The sequence below is a fragment of the Acipenser ruthenus genome, chromosome 11 (genome assembly GCF_902713425.1).
Source record: "Acipenser ruthenus chromosome 11, fAciRut3.2 maternal haplotype, whole genome shotgun sequence".
NCBI lineage: Eukaryota > Metazoa > Chordata > Actinopteri > Acipenseriformes > Acipenseridae > Acipenser > Acipenser ruthenus.
Genome location: NC_081199.1, coordinates 250,405 through 275,288, shown reverse-complemented (window position 1 = coordinate 275,288; position 24,884 = coordinate 250,405). Strand labels below are relative to the sequence as shown.

Sequence of the window (24,884 nt, the reverse complement as noted above, 5' to 3'; positions counted from 1 at the left end):
TTAAAAAGTAAAATACAGTTTTTAGTATGTATTTAGGAAAACAATGCTGTCAAGTAAGTGGTATTCTTCCTCACTTCAGAAGGCTGGAAAAACTGACTGCAACTCTTTACTTAGATTTTCAGTGTGTTCCTTTTACAGCTTGAGGATGCCCAAGCAATAGTAAGTAGCTTACCTCTAATGGTATGAAGAGTTATTCAGTATTACACTGTAACACTGTCTCAACGAAGGGTGTGCAGATGTGAAAGGGGAGGGGAGATAGAGATAATGTCTATTTACTAGCATGTGACAGTGTAACATGCCCCTCAAATAATGTGAGAAGACAGGGCATCTGAACGTGAACTTTCCTCTGCTTTCAAGGGAAAACAGATTGAGCACAGCCGAAAGCAGCTCTTTGGGATGTGGCAGTTCTCCTCTGAAAACACGGAGCCAACTTCAGAGCTTGCCAGTGTGGTTTCTAGAGGCTCAGAGACCCACTGAACGACTCATCGCATCTTCCTGTTGTAATTTTTTTTTATTTTTTTTTTTTTAGCTCTTTGATGCTATTCGTTCCTTTTATGTTTCCTCTCTGCTGTTGCTTTCCTTTTCTTTGTTGTTGCTTTTTAAAATTTTGACCATGACAACACCAGACCACAAAAAGAAACTGAGTTCTATGAACCATGGCTGTCTGGCCATCAAACCGGCCCACGGTGGGATATTCCGTTTATGGGCCAACGTCATCATACATACACTGCTTTTACCAGTTATTATCACTTTAACGGTTGTATTTCAAAGATGATTGCTGGGAACATTTAGAAAAAACGTAATGTCAACACACAAGCCATCTAGACAATGAACTGTGTCTCTATGTCACACACACATCGCACTTACAGAGCTAGACTGCTATATACTTATCACACCCCCAGAGTAAGGATGCAGTGTTAAACAGCCAGCTCAAAGGATCTGCAAATACAACGTAATCCTTCTACTGTGTCTTTGCTGCTCTGCTTTCTCTAAAAGAGAGGGATGTAATGATCAACCTGCTCTTGTTTTCTGTTATTAAATCACAAGCTCTGGGCCCCAGGGTCTTGCTGCTCAGAATTCAAATGGACAGGTGATGGGTTCAGGTTCTCAATGTCTTGTAGAATAGTACATGTCCTCCCTACCTCTCCGTCAATGTATTTCTCCAGGCAGATGGCACAGTCGGCAGTGGAGCTGCTGTTCAGTGTGTCCGAGGCGCTGCAGCTACCCTCTCGATGAACTTTGCTCTTTGACTTGAACTTTCTTGTTTCCATCTTTTCTAGCGCCTGGATAGCCATTCTGTTCATGGAACTCTGCATCATAAAACAAAACAAACATTCAAACACTGGTTAAAAAAACCCTCCAACTTACAATATTATTTCATTATAAGCTAAGCATCCTTTCAAGGTTTGTCGCAAATACTGTTTGTGTTCCACACTCCTGTGCAGAAACATCTGAAACTACAGGAGCAAAATCAGCAGAGACGGTGTGTGGATGAGAATCAGGATTATCAACGTTCTTCAAAGCTGACGCTACGGTTCCTTTATACAATTAAACTCAAAGAGCGGGCTACATTTGCACCCAAGCCACGTCTTGACAGTAATATACACATTCATGTTCTTGATGGTCTTCAGAAGCCTTACCTGACTCCGACGCTGCTTGATCTTGATCTTGATGAGGAGAATGAGGCAGACCAGGGACACCACCACGAAGAAGGCCAGGAAGATCCCCATGTCGAAATACTCTGTGGGTTGCTGGTGAAGAGAACAGGGGACTGCTTCATTTGCTGCTCTGGTCTTTCACGTCAGGTGTTTATGAATTCAGAGCTCACAAAATACAAGGGGTCAAGATCAGGGAAGAACAGTGGGGGGAGTAATGCAGCACTCACAAAACTGATGCCACTGCAGCACAATCCAGGCCTGAGGACCTCACTACTGGTCAGTCTAGTGGCCAGTCTGTTGGTCAGTCTACGACAAAGAGTAGCAAAGTGGGTTGAACGGTGTGGTGCTTTGGAAGGGCTTGTGTAGTGCTGATTGGTGTGACCTGCAATGTGCAGGATTTTAACCCACAGGTAAAGGCAAGTGCATTAATCCACTCATCACCAAACAGGCAGCCAGATCACTGGGGGAGGAGTAAAGATTGCAGGATTTATTAATACGGTTTTATTATTATACACTCAGTCCCTCGTGCCTGTTGGAGTGCGTGTGCTGCAACCACAGTGGAGAGAAGTCACATTCATTCTGGAGTCATGTGTGTGTGTGTGTTCAATTCAAAGCTGTTGGACTTAGAGGCTTAATAATAAATTCTATATTAACAGTGGCCAGCAAATAGCTTAGAAATAAAAAGTTTCTTAAAAATCGGATTTGTCAAGCTAATCCAGCTAATGTGCTCCCTGTGAGCCTGCTAAAAAAATGAACTGAACAACAACAGCGGCGACAGCAATGCTTTTACTTGCTAGAACACTGTAACGCTGGCCCAGGAATGATGTACAAGTAATAAAAGAGAGGCTTTCAAATACAGTTTGTAGCTACACCAGACACCTGCATAAGATTAGCAGATGATCACGCTGTCATCAACACGCTTCACTTGTTGTCACAGCCGTTTATTTCTGCGTTCCAGGTGGGAAACCAATTTCCATATAAATCTACTGTCAGTGTGTGTGAATTTTTCACACTGTCTGAAACAACAAGTGAGACGTAGCTGCCAGGCCCTCCCGATAATGTGTATCTGTCTCTGTCTAACTGCAGGGTAATGTAATAACCTGTATGCTATAGATTTTATACTACATGAGTGATGCTGTTGTAAATATGATTTCAGATCCGTCAGCAAACGCCAGAAGAGACTAATCTGCATCTCCCTATGAAGGCTTGTGTTTTCTCTATTTTATTCACTGTGTGTACTTGGCTGTGGCCATTGGGTTTATGCATTATCATATATCCCCCATCAAAGACACACTCTCCAAATACCGGAGCACCATGAAATAGTAGAACCCTATACATCCAGAACATGAACGCTGCAATCTTGTTTGCACCCCATGGGAGATGAAACAACTGCAAGCCGAGAAATAGGATTGTGGGATCAGCATTACTGGAGCTCACAAGCTCTGCCTATTTTTACTGTTCCTTTCAGAGCCCTGCACTGTCTATATAGAGAAGGGCTTCACTGGGTCTGTGGTCAATAAACTGGATGTTTTACAACCGATCAACAGCAACAAATGTCGTGTACATTCCTACACCTACACGTGTGGAAACAATACTTACACAACATATGGGTTTAAGGAGAGAAAAAAATCTATCATGTTAGAGGAATCCAGGATGAGAAATCCCTTTAAAATCGATTAAAAGCGTGATTCCAAATTGGCCTGATTGTCTCACAATTTAGTAAAGTGCCCATATGTGTGTCTCATGATCCTGTCCAATCGGATGCCCCCAAACGTATGTGAGCATTCCAATTCCTGCTTGTTCCAGACCAGTCAAAGGAGGCGCTGGGGGCCCCTCCCCTTTCAGAGTGTCAAGGTTCTCTCTCTGAGCGCACTGCAAAGCTTGCACAGGCAATTCATGTCTGTTCCAAACCACTACTTTGAAAAGGATTCTTTTCATCTTCAATCCTTCTTATCAAATCAAACAGAGGGGGCAACAGGGCCCATGGCAAAAAGAAAACCACAGCTATCCAGACACGATTGGATTTAATAATAAAAAAAGGAACAAAAAAGAAGAACACACTTTCACAACTTCTATAGCCTGGCCAGGAAACAAAGGATCAATCCGCTCTCTACGAAAAAGGGTCTGCAGAAATGAAACCACAAAAAAAAAAGAGCTAGATCACTGAAAAATAAAAAAAATAAAATACAGGGGGGAAAACACCACCAGAATTAACATTCAGACATTTTTATCTGAAGCTAGACCATTAAAAAGAAGATGTTTTAGCATGCTTTAACTGTTACCTACTTTTATTTTATTCTAACCTTGCTGTGACAGGGGGCAAATATTGGTCTCAAAGTTTTGGGGTTCTTCTACAATTTCCTTCTCCCCGTTGCCTTCTTTTCTTTCCACATTCCCTGGTTTTACAAACACTGCTGACCCCTTCTAGACAGCGATTGCTGACCCCTTCTAGACCGCGTACCCTGAGAGATGACTTAAACTAGCATGCGGCCTTCCAGCAGCATCAAAGAGCCTGTGTGTGTTTGTTTGTTCGTTCCGTTTGTTTTGCAAGCTGAACGTCGCCCCCGGCAACACCTCCCCACAGGGCGCCCTTTCCCATGATTCCCAGGGAGCCGACTCTCTTTAAATGAGCAAAACAAGAAACAAAAAGCCTGCAGATGCCAGTCTACCTGTCAGATTTCAACTAACTATATGCAAGTTATTGTTAATATGGACTAACCGTGAATTCATGATCTAGCAAATAATGAAATAATTGAAGGAGCACAGTATTAAAAAAGGAAGCTAATAAAAGCACTTTTTTTTTTAAGGTTCTAAACTTCTGAACAGGAACCCTAATCTTTCCTTTATTCCTGGATGTTTGAAGCAATGCAGTGTGCAGATCTCAATAGATGAGTAGTTGCTGGTACCGGATCGCTTGGGATCACTGTGCACAGTCCAGTTCATATGCAATGTGCAGATCTCTATAGATGAGCAGTTGCTGGTACCGGATCACTTGTGATCACTGTGCACAGTCCAGTTCTTACCTGAGGCGGCCGGTGCTGGATCCTCGCTCTCGCCACTTTCTGCTTGTTCACAATGTTCATGAGCTTCACGGCATCCACTCCTTTCACATACACCACAGGCCTCTTGAGTGGATCCTCTGAGCCTTGGTTCAACTGCAGAGCAAAGGGCAGGATGTTAGAAGGAGCATCGAAACAAACAGCTGTGTGAGCAGAGCAAGCTGCACTGGACTGTGCACCAGTAACTGGTGCTGCTCCACATTGTGAAGCAGTGTCCACACTTATCAAAGGAAAGAAGCACTCGGTATTGCTTTACAGCTTCACCCGAGTCATTCTTTCTACTGACCGAGAGACACATGGACGTTCATTTACTTTCCATAAAGTTGTAACATTTTTATAAATGAATAAGTTCAGCTAGTACCACCTCAAGACATTATCACGGTACAGATTGAACTGGCAGAGCCATGCTGCTTCCTTGATTATAACACTATAATAAACAAGCTCTGATAAACTGTACTCCGCTCTGAATAAAGGGGATGGATTCTCTGACAGACCGTTTAGTAAACGGTACTCCGCTCTGAATAAAGGGGATGGATTCTCCGACAGACACAACGCGGACACGGAGTCTGCACATAAGCACATTTTCTGCAATGAGAAACAGAAGCTTCTGCCGAGTCTTGCAGCAAGGTCTGTAATTAAACAACCCCAGGGAAAATATCAAGGAAACGCAGGCTTTTCAATGGCTGGGTTTCTATTTCAACACATTGTTGTAATTCTCTCACTTTCTCTCTCTCCTGCTTGCTTTGTTCATGCTGTACCTGTTTAGTGGGTTTAAGTGAGTTCGCTTCTCTGGAAATAAAAGGGCCGCTCCCGGAAGAGCTGTGAAGGCAAGCCTCACACAGCTAATGACAGTCTGCTCTGTGTGTTTTCAGCTGTACCAGTGTTTGGAGCGGGCTGGAAGAATGATTCTGGGTGTTTAATTAGTACCGCTCCCAACATTTCACTTGCCTGGACTTGGCCCACTAAAATTAACAGCAACTAAAGTTTAAGTTAATAAAGAAAAACAAAAGTAGAGTTGAAAAAAAGATTCAGGCACAGTTCAACGATTTGTTTACAAGGCTTTATATGTTCATTTGAAACTGGACTGGAAAGGGGGCTGGGAGGCACATTCGAACCTGGCAAGATGCTTTCACACGGTTCAATATTCAACATTGCAATACCACAATACAATTCAGAAGAGACGCAATGGCAAAGGCCAAGGACTGGATAGCAGGGGTAGTCAGGATTGAATATACGATCTGAGCAAAAACTCTTCATTCAAATTCATCTTCCTTCCAAAAAAAAATAAGAAGAAATTACAGCCACCAGTTAATATTGCTTGTTTCTTTTACATAACATTTTGACTAGAAAAAAAGCTTGTCTCCGTTTATTCATCTTTTAAATATATGTTAACAATGCTGCCTTTGAAAATGTAAACTGTTTCAAAACATTCCTCTCCTCTATGCATATTACTTTATCACAGGAGCCAAGCTCTTTCTGGCTCTGGGGTATCTCTGTAGGTTATCATCACACAGCTGCTGCAGCACTAACTTGTCAAGGGCATTTAGTCATTGTATTGCAGGGCATTTCATTTCTAGATTTGTTACGCCTTCCCACAGCTGAGCTTCAGCCAAGATGGATTAACAAAACCAAATCTGCAAAAAGGGCAAATAGATTTTCCTTAGTGGACTGATATTTTCTCAAGCAATGGCGTGTCTCCACATGTAATTACATACTGCATGGGGTTAGCGTGTACTGCGTGTGTATATCCACGAAGCGTAGTCACATTCTGTAGTACACAGAACATAAGAACTATCAATATGTGGCTGTCAGAGGGATCGTTTGAAAAGCCAATCAAGAGGTAAAATAGTGCTTGTGTTGTATCACAGTCTACTATGTGTACACAATAAACTGTTTAATTTACATGCAAGGAATCACAAAACACGAAAGAAAACTACTTGAGCGTCCCTGGATATCCCCTTGTGAATGATGCAGATCCATATAGTGCTGTGTTAAACCTGCCTCCAGACACTGTGCTCCTATTGTACAGGATGCCCCAAGAGACAAGTATCATGTTTGCATAACTAAACCATAATGAACAACAGGTCAGACCAGGCATGCTGAATTTACTAGACTGACACACACACAGACAAGCACGCAAGCACGCGGTGCAGAAGCTCACCTGATCAATCGCATCAGGGTTTTCAGAGACATCGAAGATCACTGCAGTGGCTCCTCTTTGGACTGCTCTTTTTGCCTGCAGAAAATAAAGTAAAAATTTGGTGGTGCAATAGTAATAGTGAAGGTTGCAGTACACAGTGGAAATCCCATAGTTCAGTAACAGCACAGTCCAGTTCAGCACAAAGACTTAAAACATGAAACGTTCCTGCTGCTCTCTCCAGTTTACTTATTCAGATTCAGAGTCAGCATTCTCTACGATACATTCAGGCTGGCACTTCAAAGCCATGCAGATACATTGCTGCATACCATGCTATGTGAGAACTGCGCTGCTTTGCAATATTCAAATGAAGTCAAGGCGACGGGTAAGAAGATACTGGTCTCAAAGCATCAGGTCAGGAAGTATGATCTGTATGCCATTCGTAATTATAGACTGCAGAAAAAGTAAACCAGTGTTACTGTCTGCAAGTTTTGGCCCAAAGTTTTTGAGGTAAACACGTCCCAATCTTATCCACTAGGGGTCACTCTTTGCTTTTTTCAAACTAAGTCACTCCATCCAGACTCGTTCATTAAATTCTACTTTTACTCTTCGCAACAAAAAGTGTAATAAAGAGAGTGCAAAGAGGAACACAATGCAATAAAAACTATTAAAGCACAGCTTCTTTTCATTGCTCAGACCTAGCAGACCTACACACTGTAGTTTCCAGTTCAAAGAGCCTTCATTCTCTTATCACTCGGATGATGAGTTGTGTCTGTCAGGAGGCAGATTTTATAATGGATTTGTTACAGCATGCCTTCGAAATTAGCAGGCAATACGTAGTGCAGATTTCCAGGACTGACGTTTCATTTGCTGCTTGAATAAGGAATTGCAGCCGTAACACTCCAGCACTGTCAAGATGCTAATTGAGTGTATTTTTGTGCCTGTTCAATAGAGTTTTGCTCTTAGTGTTTGAGACTGTGGTTCCCCATCCCATGTGGTTTGGTTCTTTAGCCCAGCTTCTGAAATGTCAGGCAGGATGGAAATATGCTTTAATGTGTAGTGCAGCTTTTCATGAATAATTCCTTTAAAATGTCACAATGCAGAGATACCAACGCTCTCTGGCTGAGCAGACTGCATCTAGCTGGTAGAACGATAAGAATAAAAATAATAATAACCACAGAGACCTCAGATATGTCAATAATCTCAGCGGGATTAGACATCCGAAGTGAAGGAGAGGGGGCGGAGCTACAGGGAGTGCAACTGTACTGGGGAGGCTTTGTGACTTCCATCCTCCCAACAAGACCTGACATGAGGAGACGGCAATAGAAATACATCAGTAAGAGATTTTAAAAAGGTCGGCTCTGAAAAACCACAGCACTGACGCTAGTGGTTCAAAGTTAGGCAAACGGTTGTATTGAATAAGCTATCATCATAAAGAATGAATGTTTGCTCCACTCTTCTTATTTGTATTTGATATACGTAATGATAATTAATAAGCAGGGAGAGAGCCTCTCTACAGTATGTCTCTTTTACCCTGCTGGAGGCCAGCGAGCACTGCCTGTCCACTTCCCTTGCATGTCTGCTCTCTTGGTTAATAATGAATAGCTCTTGGTAAGATCTTACAGAAAATCCACTTTCAGGCAGCCCCTTGATGCAGGGACTTGCCGAATGACAGCAACAATTTCCCTGAAGGCACCTACCAGGCCACCCATTGCTTTTTTCTGGCTCGTTCCTTCACCAACACCTTTCCAATGGAGGGATTGTGTGGAGATGTGCTTGGGGAGAGGGTTCAGGGACGGGTACCATTTTGTAAGCAAATCAATATTTTTCGGCAGAGTGGAAAGAGTTAGTCAGAGTTCCAAGTCCAAGCTGCCCTGTACAAGGCAAATGGACGATCTGATGAGAAGTTACTTTAACCTGTGCATTGTTACATTCATTTAGGATTCTGTACTACTCTTTGTATCTGCAACACAGGTGTAACCATACACTTTTGTATAGAAAATGACTCCTTAAAATAACAATACTACTACTACTACTGACACTAATAATAATGTATGTACATGCATGTGTAGGCAGGGGTTCTTGGGGGGGTTGTAAAGTTTGCAGTAGTAACACTACACCACAGCTCATATCCAGTACCATGAAGTTGAGGGATCCTGTTTATGACACTGTGTCTTGAGCGCATATGAGCTGCAACATTTCCTCTCTCACCCAGCTCAGAATGACATGAATCCAAAGGCTGTGTCCCTCTCACTCTCTCTCCATGCTTTTGTTCCAGCCGGAGCTGACCTTCCAGGTTTTCTTGGCAGGAGATCAAAGCGGTTAAACTGCAAACTCACTCACTACAGAATGCAGTCAACTCCCCTCCCCCTCTGCACACGCACGCGCGCACACACACACTCTTTAAAAACACACACCCCTTCTTTCAGAAAACCGAGCAGGCCACAGCCTGTGCACTTGAAGTGCTTTTTAATCTCGCACACCGAAAACTAGCTGCGTATAAACACACCTGCAGAAAGGGGGAGGAGGAGGGGGAGTCTGCTAGGCTGTGCCATACGGCACATTCCTTTCACACCACAATAATGGACTGTTCCACCACTCCTCCCCCCCCCCCCCCTCCACCTCCACCACTCAGCTTCTAGTCACACAAGCATGCTTTTAAAATCCAGCTCTCTCTCACTCTCTATCCACTGGTATAATGAGGGCATTAAGCTGTGATTATATATTGCCTCCTGGCTGTTCTGTGTATTAAAAGATGAAGGTGAACTTGTATAAGTCACGTCTTATCTATGAGGGTTTGATATATTATACTGTAAATATACACATATAGGGGCCGGGGTATTATTTACATTCTCCCGCTGTGAATAAACAATGCTTACAGCGTTGTAATTAACCCTTTTCTCTCATGTTTAGTTTTTTCGTAATAAAAAGGTTTTTCTCAGACACAGGATGAAACTTGTTACCCTCGTATGACTCGACTTTAATTAGACTTAGGTGTGGGGACAAGCAGCCCAACCAGACTTTCTTTTGACACACAAAACTTTTACAATTTTAGTTAGAAAAACAAAAACCTTCTGACTGCTGACCACATTTTTTCAAAATCGCTCAATTTTTAATGATGTTAAAGTTTAAGAATAAATAGAGCAAGATGATTTTGAGAGATTTGCTTTTTAGTGTCATTGTAACCACTTTATAAAGTTTTGGGCATTAGAGAAGTAAGAAAGCCCTCAAATCCAGTAAGAACACTAATCTGCACAGTATCTGAATGTGTCCCCAAAGGCTGAACTATCAAAATCCAATAAAAAAAACCCTGGACTAGTGCAGTCAGTGCTGTGCTGCACACACAGTACCTACAGTAGGCCACTGCTTCAGCGCCTATTGCTACACACTATGCTGGCTCACTACAGAACTCGCAGGCTCCACACGCATGTACAGCCATTATTAAATAGTGCTTAATAAACTCCATTGCATTGGTTAGTACTGTTAGTGAAATTGAGGGTTAGGACATAATGGACAGGGGTAGACATTCTTTAAGGTTGCATGGAGTCCCCCCTCTTGGACCAATACAACCCCCTCCCCACCTTACTCCCTCCTTCCCTCCCTCCCTCCCTCCCTCCCCACCTACCTACCTTACTCCCTTCCTCCCCCCTCGTACATTTTTATACCACTTAAAAGGTTGCGCAGAACTGTCAGAGTAGATACAGCCATGTAACTTAAATATTCCATTTAGAACCTTGCTAACGAGGCTTCTCGATCCTCCAGCTTCTTGCACCCAGGGAAACAGAGAGACGTTTGTAAAGGAATACAGTTTAAAAATAACTCCGCTCAACACAGCGGACATGTCAACTGGTCCCAGTCCCAGGTCTGCCTTAACATTTCTATTTATTGAACTATAATGGTTTTGCAGAGCATAATGCTGAGAGAGAGAAATACCTCGAATCTCTTTATGAGCAAGGGGCGATATTTCATGAAAGCTGCATTGCTATTATTTGTTTCATTTCGGTTTGGTTTATAATAAAGTATTAAGAACAGAATGAGTTTACTCTCTGATGCAATAGCAAGTACAACCACCTGGACTTTGAGTGGCCTTGGATTCAGCAAGATTAAGCTAATAATATAAAGAGGGGCTGGTCCCTTTGACTGTTTGGTAGTGCTCCATGGCGTGGCTAAGCTCCCATTAACCTCTAAACCTACAACCACTTGTGACACAACCATCTGTGCAGAACAGAGCTGTAACCATCCAATCTCTGTAAAGGCTTGTGCGTCTGCATAGTACAGCAAGCGCTGTACAGAATAGTGGCTATTCCATGGTTTCTTATGGGACCCGTGCTCTGGAAGAGAAGCATGAGGTTCAGTATGCAGTGTGGAAATCAGAAGGGGTTCAAAGCATTGTCATTTCTCCAGCAGAGGCTCTTTAAACATCAAGCTCTGTACAGACTCTGGACTTGGTCAGTCTCCATGCTCATCCAGCCCTGGTCAAACAAGCAAGTTGATTTGTGCCAAAAGTGATAGGAGTTTGTGTTGGTGGACACCTGTTCTGTAGGGCCACAGCCAGGAACACCAGAACTCCTTTGAGCTGCCAAAGTAACTGATGATTTCTACAGGGAACACACCTACTCAAATCACCTACTCAAATCACCTTAAAATATGACTGCTGATTGGAACGAAGCTTATAAAACAGATTGGTGTGCTGTGATGAAAAGGCACAATAACAATGATGCTCAGAGAAAAAAAAAAAATTATATATCTGACAGCCACCAGCCGACCTAATGTGATCAGAATGACATGACTGCGATGCTCAATCAGTTACACATGCGCTCTGCACCTGCAGCACAATCACAGTCATTCCACACATGCTCTCTGCACCTGCAGCACAATCACAGTCATTCCACACATGCGCTCTGCACCTGCAGCACAATCACAGTCATTCCACACATGCGCTCTGCACCTGCAGCACAATCACAGTCATTCCACACATGCGCTCTGCACCTGCAGCACAATCACAGTCATTCCACACATGGCTCCTAAATGCAAAAGATCCAGCCCTTGATTTGTGGATTCACAGCAATGCAAGTTTCATTGTGCTGAATCAACTCCTCCCCCCCTCAGCCCCCCCCCCCCCCCTTCGAAAAAAAAGGGCCCTGCTGGCTCTTTAAAAAGCTGTAAAAAGGAAAAAAGCCATGACGTAGTTTGATAGTGATTCTCCCCGATTTGTGTAACACAGCAGAATGGAACACTATCTGTGAAGGGCAGCCATGTCACTATCAATGGATACAGTGGGGTGACATCGCTTACAAAACGTGACAGGAGGGTTTTTTTTAGCCTTTTCCCCCACAGAGGTGAAGAAAAGAGGGATGCAGGTAAAACAAACAAACAAACAAACAAACAAACAAACAAACAAAACTATGAAGCTCATCCTATTTATTTTCTTAAAAAAAAATATTAAATGGGAAATATGTTAACAAAAACAAATGACAAAACATGGCAACACGTCCTCATACATTTCGCCAGGACTGCTGAAGTAGTTCTTTGAGGCATCGTATTACATTTATAAAAGTTATTTCTAATCTTGCTCATCCCACTGGCCTGTTACACTTGTTGACACATCCAAATGAGGTGCCAATCACGCTGGAGCCTTGTGAAGTAGTGCAGAAATAATGAACAATAATTACTGGCCAAGCACCAAGACTTTAACCAGAGAGCTGTGGAGCAAGTCCTAATGCCAGCGTGGACTACCAGCCGTCATGGCTAAACAGACCCTTGAAGATTTACATTATTAAATAAAAAGCTGTCACAAAGCCCTGGCATTGAGAGGGATACTGTACGTGTTGTGAATACAACAAAGAGCTTGAAGGGAAATGCTGCTCGCCATCAAAAGCACAAGGAATTTATTAATGAAAGACTCTTCCAGCTTTCCCCCCTCCACAGGGAGAGAGATGAATGCATTCCGAGGGGAGGGACCGGCTGTTCATCATATCAGGCGCTTTTAGAAGTGTCACATTTCCACTCTGACAGGAGGATATGACAAGCTTGGAAAGTCCTGCAGGGGGGACAGGGGGCACTCATTTAGCCAAAAAGGGTTTTTTCTTCTCTTTTTCTTTTATTGGAGATGCGTTAATGCATTTACAAGTGGGGAGGAGGGCAGTGGATTTGTCTTCCGTCAGAAATTGAACCAAGTGACAGATAACAATTGTTTTAAAGACATTAAACAAAAGAAAAAAGAAAGAAAACTGCACTTTTCTTATCAGCAGTACTAAATGTTTACCAGTTTGTTCCTCTGCATTGGCTTGTTAAATCAGCAAGCTTCACAAAACAAATTATTGTGTTTTTTTTTTTTATTTAGAAAAAAGGTTGGACTAAAAAGAATCTGAGGAATGCTGGAGTAATTATTTACAACTGCCCAGCGACTTGCCCTACATTTCCCAGGGCACTGCCTGGGCTGCTGTGGACACATGGCTGACCACAGGAGGGCTCTGATGCAGCCTTCAATAGTGGCATGGCTCCTCTCCTTGCCATGGCCCAAGCACACCATGTAATGTTGCTATTCAACTGCAGTTGTATAATCAACAATCATACCATTCAATTTCACCCTGCATGTGCAGTAGGGGCATCAGCGAGGGCTATTGGCAAGCAAAGAGTCATTAAAAAAAGTGGACCCAGGAACGGATCCAACAGCCATGACTTTAGAACTCTACTTACCAGATTTCTCAGACACATGGCATGGGTATGACACAGTAACAAAGTACGTCCACGTTTCTGAAGTCTTTACAATGAGAATACACTCCTACTGGAGAGAAGCTGCACGCGGACCACGTTTCTGAAGTCTTTACAGTGAGAATACACTCCTACTGGAGAGAAGCTGCACGCTGACCACGTTTCTGAAGTCTTTACAGTGAGAATACACTCCTACTGGAGAGAAGCTGCACGCTGACCACGTTTCTGAAGTCTTTACAGTGAGAATACACTCCTACTTGAGAGAAGCTGCACGCTGACCACGTTTCTGAAGTCTTTACAGTGAGAATACACTCCTACTGGAGAGAAGCTGCATGCTGACCACGTTTCTGAAGTCTTTACAGTGAGAATACACTCCTACTGGAGAGAAGCTGCATGCTGACCACGTTTCTGAAGTCTTTACAGTAAGAATTCACTCCTACTGGAGAGAAGCTGCACGCTGACCACGTTTCTGAAGTCTTTACAGTGAGAATACACTCCTACTTGAGAGAAGCTGCACGCTGACCACGTTTCTGAAGTCTTTACAATGAGAATACACTCCTATTAGAGAGAAGCTGCACGCTGACCACGTTTCTGAAGTCTTTACAGTGAGAATACACTCCTGCTGGAGAGAAGCTGCACGCGGACCATGTTTCTTCTTGTTTATATGAGTGGATGGCAATGTGCCCGGTTCAGTCTTTGTTGTAATAAGGCGACCTTGCACCATAAGCGACAGCACATGTACGATTTAACTTCTTATTAATCATCTTTTCAGTGTAAGAGCAAGACTAGCATCTCGTTCATTTTAGATTTTACCCTCCCCACCTCTATGAAAATGGCACTCGCTAGAATACCATGCTGAGAAATAAGGTGCAGAACATTGATTACAGACAAAGGAAATAATAAATTCATGATTGAGGGAAAAGAAGGAATGAACGATTACACTCAATATGTAGATGCCACCCATATTAGGCAAGCTTGCAGAACAGCTAAAAATCAATTGACAGCACAAGGCCATTTAGAAACAGGGATTTCTGAGAGATTCGCTTTAAATAAGCCGTTTATGTGTTGTTGTTTTTTTGTAGAACCAAATAAAATCTGCCGTTGTCTCGCTCGATGAAGCCCCGTTCTGTGGCTCAGGCAGCACTACATTAATTAAAGGTGCTGGAATGTGTTTTCATGGGAGGGGGATTCACACTGGAGCCAAGAAAATGCCTCTCGGAGCCGTCACCCACCGTGCACTCTGTGGGCTGTGTTAAAAGTTCAACCCTGTTTCTTATGCATGACTGAGCACAAGAGAAGTAAACAGTTACTTAAATAATTTACATACGAGAGGGCGGTTCCAGTGTGTTTATGGAGTGGGTGTGTGTGTGTGTGTGTGTGGGTGTGTGGGTGAGTGAGTAAAGGAGTCTTGTTTTGTCCTCCTCTGTTCAAACTGGATATAAGAAGAATATAAAAATAAGCCGCAGCACCCCCTCACCCCCCTCTATCCCAATCCGAGATTCCAAAACAATTGCTAATCAGGCTGGGCAGAGACCTTAAACTGGTAATTGATGAGGCCTGATGGAAACTAGACAGCCGGTAATGGACAACTGCTAATTAAATTTCCTCTTGTGTTTCTGGAGGCCCCCCCCCCCCACCACCACCCCGTGTTCAAGGACCAAACAAGCTCTTCCTGTTTGTTTCTTTATGATAACGGACAGACCTGCTCCACCTTAAACAGATTACTCATACTCTTTAACTATGAACAAAGGGTTTAGGAATGATTTTAAAACACATTGACAACTGGGAAACACTTTGAAACTTTTTAACCCCCCCAAAAAATAAGAAAAAATCAATAAATAATAAAAATAATGCTCTTATCCCTTTTCTTTAATAAGAAAACTCATCAAGAATACATTTCCTCATCAGTATAAAATCATTTGCCTACAGCAGACTGGAATGAATTCCCAGTAAAAAGATGGCCTCAGTAAATTGTTAAGCAAGACTAGTCTTCTCCATACAACCAAAAGATCACCTTACAGGAATGAATAAACTCTTCATGCAATTCAGCCAGCAACGATACTTTGAACTGCGAGAGATGCCTTTTGGGCAAACCCTGTGATGTGATTAAATGTGCACATCAAATAAGCACATAATCTACTGGAATGTGCTTGATAGCAGCGTTTTCAAAACCCTTTTCTGTTCAAAAAGAAGAGCATTGCTTGCACTGCAATTAACATTACACCAGCAGAGCCACAACCAAGTAAGAATGCTTTTCAATCATTCCTGTTATTAGAAAAAAATCTCTCCTGAAAAACAGATATTTAGCCCTGGACCGCTAAAACAACCGTGCACAGAAACCTGAGAGATCATGTCAACTTTCATTTGAAAAATAAATACAAATTAAAAAGGCCAGCTTTGTAAAGGTGTGTGTTGCCTCCAATGTCCCTGCATTAACTGGAGAAGTGTCTTATTAACAGATCAGGGACTTTCACCTGTTAATGTACAGTTCAGAAGCTACTGTGCCAACATCGATCCAGGCTGAGATTACAATCCCATTTCCAATTCACAAACCCAGCAACATAAAGAAAATCCCCGAGCAACTGCAATTCACAGCTGGGAAGGGTTACCTTCAGCAGGCAACGTATAACATAACAGAGAGGCTCTTTAATACAGATCTTAAATCACATCAAAGACTGCACTTGTTTGTGTTTTTTCTTTAAGTCTTGACAGCAGTGCCAGTGGACTCCAGCCGCATTACAGTATAGTTTCACTGCTTTTAATGAACGCTCCCTACCAGCGTGAATCCTATTAATCTGACTCTTGGATACTGTTTAATTCTAATGCAATGTCATCATAAAACAACATTATAAATCTACAAAACAGCTCAGGGATGCAGGATTTAAAACTGATAGAGTATTGCAAAAAGAATGAACCATTAAGATGATGTAAAAAGACAGAGATTCAGTTTAACCAAAACGGCCACAGGATGACATACAGTACAGCCATGATTTAAAAGAAGGGGAACTTTGACAAAGCAGCATCTCTCAAAGTGTATTTTAATATATGAAACGGTGGCGGCAGTAGACTGAACTGACCTGTATATGTGTTTAAAGATGTAGAGGGAACAATTTCAGGTACTACAGAAGACTCCCAGCAATCTTGAATACATGCAGAATGAAACTAATACAAATGTCTCTATGAGAGGCTTACACATGTCCGAATGTTTATGGAGACAGATAGTAAACCCTCTTTTAGACAGGATTGTTGTCTACTCTGCTGTAAAAGTGACAGGGTTCCTTATTGAGATGTATGCGGCCCCTCAGGAGTTAACAGCTCCCAGGAAAGAGGACACTTCCAGAGGCAGCGTCCTGGCCAGCTGCTGAGAGCCCAGGAAGAGCCCTCCCTCCCAGGAGCGGATTCCATTACAAAGGACATGGAGCCTCTTTCATGCAAGCACAGACAGAGCGCCCTGGACTGCTCCAGGGGAGAAGATTAGGAGAAGAAGGCGGCAGGCTGTATCCCCCTTTAATTAGGGGCTCCAAATTGCCTGCTACAATTATACAACTTGAACGCTTAAATGTAATTCTTTTTTTTCTGTAAAAACTGCGTCAAACTATTATCGGTTTAACATCTGTTTGTTTATCTAGCACAGAATGGAGTCTAAATAACACGTATACAATGTATCGCTATGGACATAGTCAGAGCAATTCAATAGAGGGGGCAATGTGGTGGTGGAGGTGTGTGGGTTTTTTTTTCCACAATCCAGACAGTTTCAATGGATCGCTATAGATCTTTTAAAAAAACATCTTGTTTCATGTCTATTTTGCAGCTGGCATGAGTTCATCATGGAGGCAACAACATATAAAAAGGAGACAATGAGATCTAATGATCAAAGAATGTGGGGTAAACATTTTAATTTAAAAGTACCAGAAATAATAAGGAGACAGGAATACCAAACAGGTGGAGCATCACTGTTCTTAAAACTAGATGGGAAAACGAGTTGAGCCAACATTATATTGCTTTAAATCAGGTTAATTTAAAAACACGGATGCAAATCTCTACATGCTTATGTAAGTGAGGATGGACGAGGGCCAAACAGATCCATCACCTTCTTAATTAAAAGCTTGGCAAAGGAGACTTATTCTTCAGGTAAGCCAAACACACCGTGTTTACCACAATCCACTGAGGTTGCCTTGCCGTAGTTGTTATCTCAGCTCCGCCTGACCTTTCAACAGCAAGATAAGTGATCTGGGAGATCACCACAGGTGTTCTTATATCTAGGAGTGCGCACAAAGGTTTTATGGTCTCCCCAGCATCAGAACACTTTATTACAGCAACAATAAACAGTTACGTGAGGAATCTGTGGGTTCCAATTGGAATGAACTGCTGGAGATACCCCTGAGGCACTGCTACCTCAAGCAGGATCCACATAGAATATGAAAACAGCTTCAAAGGCAGCAGATCAGAGTATGGAAAACAAAAACAAAAAACATTTACCCCTGGTGTGGTGTTACACAGTTTACAGAGGAATGGCTAGCATGGTTAAAAAAAACTAAAATAATGGGGTGAAGGCTGGCAGAGGCGTTGTAACCTCAACCTGTGAACCTGCGCAGGAAATTTTAGTTCCCTCTTAAGTACTGTTTTAGGCTTGGAGATCCTTACACTAATGAAACAGACACCAGTATATTATAATATGCTCCCCCCTCCTTTTCCTAAGTAAAAAGCTCATTCCCCAAAGAGACAATCGGGTGATGTGCTGTACCATGGCCCCTCCCTCCATCGTGGGACCCCAAATAAAGAAATCCCAGTTTCTCCACTATGCCAGGTGTGCTTGCGCTTTATCCTTCAATGTTCTCTTCCTCCATGAGCTCAGGCTCCCAGGTCACAGCTGGCCTGCCCACTCCCCTCTGCATCACAAAGAGGGGCTTAAAAAACAGGCCCTCTTCCCCTGGGGAATCCATCCCTGTGAAGCAGGTTTGCACGGACCAGGACTCGGGATGAATGAGGCAACGCGACAGGGATTCACAGCAAGGGAGTCGGGGGGAAGACAAAGCTCTGGCCTGTGCTGAAAGCATCTCCCGCGACTGAACTGAAGATGGATTAAACTTCTCTCTTTATTGCCTTGCCCCCCATCTCACTCCCCCACCTGTGCGCTCGCTGCTTCATCAAAGCTCTTTCCATCTCTCTGATATCATTTACAGCCGGACGAGCTCTCAGTGAGACATCTTCCAAGTGTGTATGCGTCCATTCTGAGGGCAGCTACCAGATCTCTGAGCCAATGTGCTTCAGAGAGAGTTTGAAGAAAGGAAGGCACGTTAAATATTTTAATAAAGGCCTCCTGCAGATCTTCCAGTAAAATCCTGTTGCTTTTGCACTTCAGAAGACCATAAATGAGACAAAGACGTGTGTGAATATATCGGATCATTCTATAAACTAAACAGTATCTGTGTGCACCAGTCATTTGAAGACTTTTTTTTTATCTTTAAAAAGTTTACCTCAGTAGCAGCATGTTGTGCTTTTTCATTTTTTATTCTTTTCTCACCCCGCTCTTATTTTTTTAAGCCCCATGGTTTCTTTTTATGCTGAGGCCCGGGCGGCGAGGTATAATAATGGCCATTGTGCTTCCCATTGAAAGCGGAGTAATTCTACTAGGGGGGCGGCTCACTTTGAGCCACATGACATTGGGAGCTTCCCAGTGACCATGGCAACAGGCTCAGTGGGTTCCCAGCCTGGGAACCCATGATTTCATACACAGGGCCGCGCGGACAAAACGCGGCCTATGGGGAGAGCCTCAGCCTGGCAAGAAAATGGATGACACCCTGCTAGGAAAATCCGGCGAGATAATATCGCAGCGTTCAGGCGCACACAAATGTGAAAGGAAAGCCCAAGAGGCACGGCTCCCTCCTTAGATCCTTTGCTTTGGGGTTTTCAGATTTCTACCTCTTCTTTTGTCCGGATACCCACGGACCTATTCAAAAGCTCATCAGATAAATACATCTGGAGGTCAAGCTGCCTTTTTAAAAGAGGCCAAACTGGGACGTACACGACCTTGAGCATTACTAGTTTAACATCACTACACACCACAAAGAATGGGAGGCTTAGATGTTTCTATTTGGGACATTCATGGTAAATACATTTTAAACCAAATTGTAAATAAACGCAAGGTTGAGGTCCCTGAATCACAGCAGATTATTCCCACCAAAAAATATAAAATATAAAAATCTACCTTTAACATCATCATTATCCCACTTAACCAACAATGAACCCAGTAAGGTTAAAGAAATACATTTCCAGACTCAACCATTAAGACCATCCATTAGCATTACAAAGGAATGAATTACATAAAAGATATTAATAAATCCATCTTCCATGATAACATGCTGGCAGCTTTGAAGTCCCATCGAAACCCAGGAGGAGTTCCCATTCCCAGACCCATGGAAGCCTAAAGAGGCTGCAGCAGGGTTTATATCCCCTTCATGTACACAAGGAATCGAGCGCTTGTTCAAACGGTTTCAAATATAAACACATGTAGAATAAAAAATGGGAAATCTCGCAGAATTTTAGTCCTAGTGAAAACTGCTATACATTTACATGCAGACTTGCCAGCCCAAAGCTTTGTAATTTACAGACATGCATTTCCCCTCCATTGCTGAGATTCTACTAGTTTTATTCCCCCAATAAATCCACTAGGCCCAGTTAGGGAAGACTGGGAGACATCCAAGAAATAGGGTGAGTATATTGGTCGGCAGCTTGCCACAGTAAAGTTTTAAGAACACACTCTTCTTGTCTGCACCATTAGAAAAGCATCTCTTTATTTTTACAAGATGGCATTTGGCCTTCATAGCAAGTCATTATAGAGTCACGGTTGTCATGATGGATGATTAGAAAGCTTTATAGATGGGAGTGGGATGGGATGGGGGGGGGGGGGCAGAGAGATTAGATTTGGAAAATAGACTCTGGTTAATTATAGTTCTGGAGAGCCAAACATTTTGAAAGATAACTTTAAAAGGGCTTGGGTTGGTAAAGACCAGAATGAGACTTGTGTCATGCAGAGATGTAAACACAGAGTGGATGAAGAGGGCCTTGATTACTGTAAATACACTTCTAGGTGTGAACTTCCTACCGCTTATAGACAGGGACTGGTTCTTTCTCAACCGTGTACCCATGAACCAGGATGCTTCCTTTACATGATATACAGTATGAAACTGTGATGAAGGATCAGAATAGAGGACACCCTACATAGCAACCTGTAGTCCACCAAACGGCTCCCTAATAATGCATGATTACATGCTAGAGCTATCCGGCATTCATTATTAAATAAACTTTTAAAAATTAAAAACCAGCACACTTCACAAGTTCGCACTTTGGAGATAGAGTAGAAAGTCCACTGTGGAGTTTTCTGCCTTCTGGTTCAAAAGAGCAATGTGAAATAAAGAAGTGAAGCAGTCTTTTGTGTAAAATGCAACATGTGGCCAACCAGATTCCTTGGAGCTTGTACTAGACATCTCCTTTAGTTCTGTATATATGTATGTATGTATTTATTTATTGTACTGCTGTCTCTGCTCTTTTGTGCCAAAAGAGATCACGATCTGAAAGCCACTTGGTTATGAAAAGGAGCAGCTGTTTGCTTTTCCTCCTCATTAGACACGCCGAGTTCACCGTGACATGCATCACACTGTACAGAGGCGCTTACCCTCAGAAGCAGGCAAGTACATGATCTATAATTAATAGTGATTGATGAATAGCTCTGATGGCCTCAGATGGCCCCGCCAGAGAGCATGGAAATCCTCAGGGCATCCTGAAAGGCATTCTTAACACAGCTGCCTGGAACCCTGCAAATTCACATGGGAACAACGGAGATCACCAGTCCCTGCTGCTGCTGCTGGGGATGCTACTGTCCACAGTGTGCCGGCCAGGGCCCAGTGCAGCTGTGCTGTGCTCACATTGATTAACACTAACAACCCCATCCCCACATACTGACACATATGTCCTGTCATCATGAGTTGCAAGTGTAATTAGAAATGTACGGGACACATTTCAGGAAAAGTATTCCAGATCGAGGTCGCTGTCTTGCGTGCCAGTTACACTACAGTGAAACCATTGGAAGAAACCACACCACTCTGACAGCATGAACGAAGAAAGCAGAAGAGCTGCACTACCATTCCGACTCACGTTCTGTGTAAGATAACTACTGTACATACAAGGTCACTCACAGGGGGTCTACACTGCACAACGTATATGAGGTTGAAATCTTGCTGCAATACGTCAATTCCGAGCTTTAAAATCTCTCATACAGTGTTCCCGAGTTCTCCTTGCCTGGTGGGAGGTGTACAGAATTAAAAGTGTCAACTCTCAATCTAACACCATGGTACCGTAGATAGGCAATCACTGCTGTTCAGCAGGAATCAAATTTTTGATTCAGCAGGAATCAAAAATCTTCTTTCTTAGCATGTGTATTGATGCTAGACTCCCATCTTATGATAAGTCAATAAAAAACAGGAACTGTAGATCATTTTCTAATCCATATCACTTTGTGCATATGCTAATATTTCTCATCAGATCATAAACTGGGATGTAAGCAAAAGCCAGTAAAGAAGACAACAAGCAAGCTACTGAAAAACAATATTGGCACAGCAAGCTAATTGACTAGTGGTGTGCTGTTATTCTGACTGAATGATTCAAAAGCTGAAACTCTGCTTTGTACAGTACGGCATCTTTTGGCTCGCTGCTTCATTGCACTTCTCACTTGAAATGACTGAAATCCATGTTCTACTTTTAGAACACGCTGCTATTTCACTGTTTGCCCCTGAAAACGCTGGTGAAAGTTCAGGAAAGGGGCACTAGCTACAGTAGCCCCCCCGAGTTTGATTGGCGTAGTGGAGCTTTATTCAAGTCTGGCAGGGGCAGATTAGGGCATCTGGCAAATGTGCCTGGGAAAAGAGCCCCCAGCTGTGTGGGTCCCAGCCTGGGATTGTCAAGATGTGACAGCGAATTCCACTCTAATTATAGCACTGTCCTAAAAAAAGGAAACCGTTTTGTCTGTTCTAATGAGGCTGGTGGCGTAATGAAGATCATTTTCAAACGCATCTAAAAGCAGGTCGCTAAAGATGCCTTACATCAGTGAGAACAAGAGGAAGCGAGGGAGTGTGCTTTATTCATTTGTACCGGAATTCCGATGCTACACAGTCGAAGATCCCCGGAACAGCAAGATGGCCCTGCTCAGGAGGTTAGGGATTAGAATGACTTTTTTTGCTTTCAAATGGTACCGTATTAAACTGTTTGGGAGAGATAAATACCTGATTCAGGGATTGCGTATTTTACCACAGTTTGCAAACCATCCACTTCATATTTATTCAGTATGATCCATGTCAGTGTATATTGTAAATGAGGAGCCTAAAACAGAGTAGCGTCTCAAAATACATTCACATCTTTTTATATAGTTATATATAGAATATCTTAATTGCTGACAACGTGAACAAAATAATACTAGCAGGACAGATATGATCGACACACTGAGAAGGTATCATTCTTCAAAACCTGCATTAAAGTCTTGGTCATCAATCTGTTACCAGGAAACTAGACTTCAATTAGATTAAGAGGCAATTAATGAAATGAATGAATGGCTTCCTGGAGCACACAAGCAAATCCCACCTGCCTTCCCACCTGCAGTTACCCTGCGCAGACACATTCTTTCAGACTGAATGGCACTTCTTTCATTTATACTGACTAATGAAGCACATACCAGCTGTGCATTGAGGCACTCCAGGAATTGTGCTTTTCAAGGTCCCTTTGCTGCACAGCTTAAAACAAATGCCTTGCATGGCTGTGGAAATATTCAGCTTCACTCTTAGCATCTGACTTGCAAGCAAGTTTAGACACCAATCTGTGTGTCCGGACAACCCTTCCATTAAGCCTTGATTTCTTGTGACTATTCCATTAAACTGTGTTAAAGCTAATGGAAGGATTCCATACATCTTACCTGTCCTGCACGCCATGTAGGTTTGAAAAAAAAATAAAATAAAAAATAAGCACGTTATAGCAAACGGGAAAGACAGGAAAGATTTATGGAATTACTTCATTAACTAGAATCACTTTAAACTGCAATGCATGGTTGATGTATTTGTTCATTTTACAAAAGGAATTACATGCTAACTCTAGATCATATTACAATGACATATCTTCTCCACTGTCCAATCCGATTACAAAGGCAGCTATCAACATGAATCCCTCTAGAAATCCCCTTAGCAATCCCTCTGGCACCACCGTCAGCTCATTAACTCATCCTCACTTACTTTTGCTATAACTTTAAAACCAGACTGAATTCTGTTAAAAGAAAAAAAAAAGGCGTGGTTTTCAATCCTGTGTCATGCCATGCTTCCCTGAAGGCATACGTGTTTACAAGAGACCTGTGGCTGCAATGATCACTCCCATGACTTCCGATGAGAAGCAGTGTGCTGTGCAAGGAGGATTAAATTGAGCTCGCCATGGTGTGCTGCTGCCCAGCCCCAGCCCAGTGTCCAGTGCTTCTTACCTTCCCCAGAACCGTGAGACAGCTGGGGTCCAGCTCGGGCTGCTCCAGCTTGACCACGCCCACCCAGCCGTACTCGTAGAGATCCTCTTCATCGTTGTTGTTACAGAGTCCCAGAGGGTGCATCTGAAACAAGGCAGAGCACACAGAGTTAACATCGCAGTCACAGTGCTGTCACAAATGAACATATTATTTATACCCTGGAGGGGGTGTCATACCACACTCAAATCAACATGTTCTACAAAAGGCTTAGAAAACAAAAAATCAGCAATAGCGGTACTTAGAACATCATCTCATCAATAGCAAAACTGCAAATAATGGGATCATCATCATCATCAGGATTACCTTGGATTGATTAAATACAAACCCAGCTTGTCAGATGTGATAAACAAAGTGACTGGGAATGCAATCTAAAACAACCCGCTTTTAAAAAAAACAAGGAAGTCAAGATGCTTTTACAATAGATTGAAATCCTTTTGAATATTCAACTTTAAAATGATTAACAACAGCAAGTCGCTTCTCCCAAAGTGTAGAGTGGCGCTTATTTGGAGCGTTGCCCAATGGCAAAGCAGAAGAGTTACATCAACATGTTCTGCGCTTCTCGATCATTTTCCACATTGGTTTAACCGTAAGGAAAATAATGATTTTGGGCACAACAAAGGATGACGGCTTGATTTCTCTTTCGCCAAATAATAATAATAATAATAATAATAATAATAATAATAATAATAATAATAATAATAAATAATAATAATAATAAGATTTTTTTCCTCTGCATTTATACATGAAATGTTAGAGAAATACCT

At 42.5% G+C, this 24,884-nt stretch overlaps 1 protein-coding gene across 1 annotated transcript in view; it reads right to left on the bottom strand.

Annotated features, from left to right (window-relative positions):
• LOC117426168 (E3 ubiquitin-protein ligase znrf3-like) overlaps nt 1–24,884 on the bottom strand; it is a 70,503-nt gene that overhangs the window by 7,015 nt on the left and 38,604 nt on the right. Inside the window, exons 2-6 of the mRNA XM_034924950.2 lie at nt 24,082–24,204; nt 6,879–6,953; nt 4,682–4,813; nt 1,641–1,751; nt 1,143–1,310 (exon numbers count right to left, since the gene is read on the bottom strand). Of these exons, the coding sequence (XP_034780841.1) occupies nt 1,143–1,310; nt 1,641–1,751; nt 4,682–4,813; nt 6,879–6,953; nt 24,082–24,204 (609 nt within the window). The remainder of the gene's footprint in view (nt 1–1,142; nt 1,311–1,640; nt 1,752–4,681; nt 4,814–6,878; nt 6,954–24,081; nt 24,205–24,884) is intronic.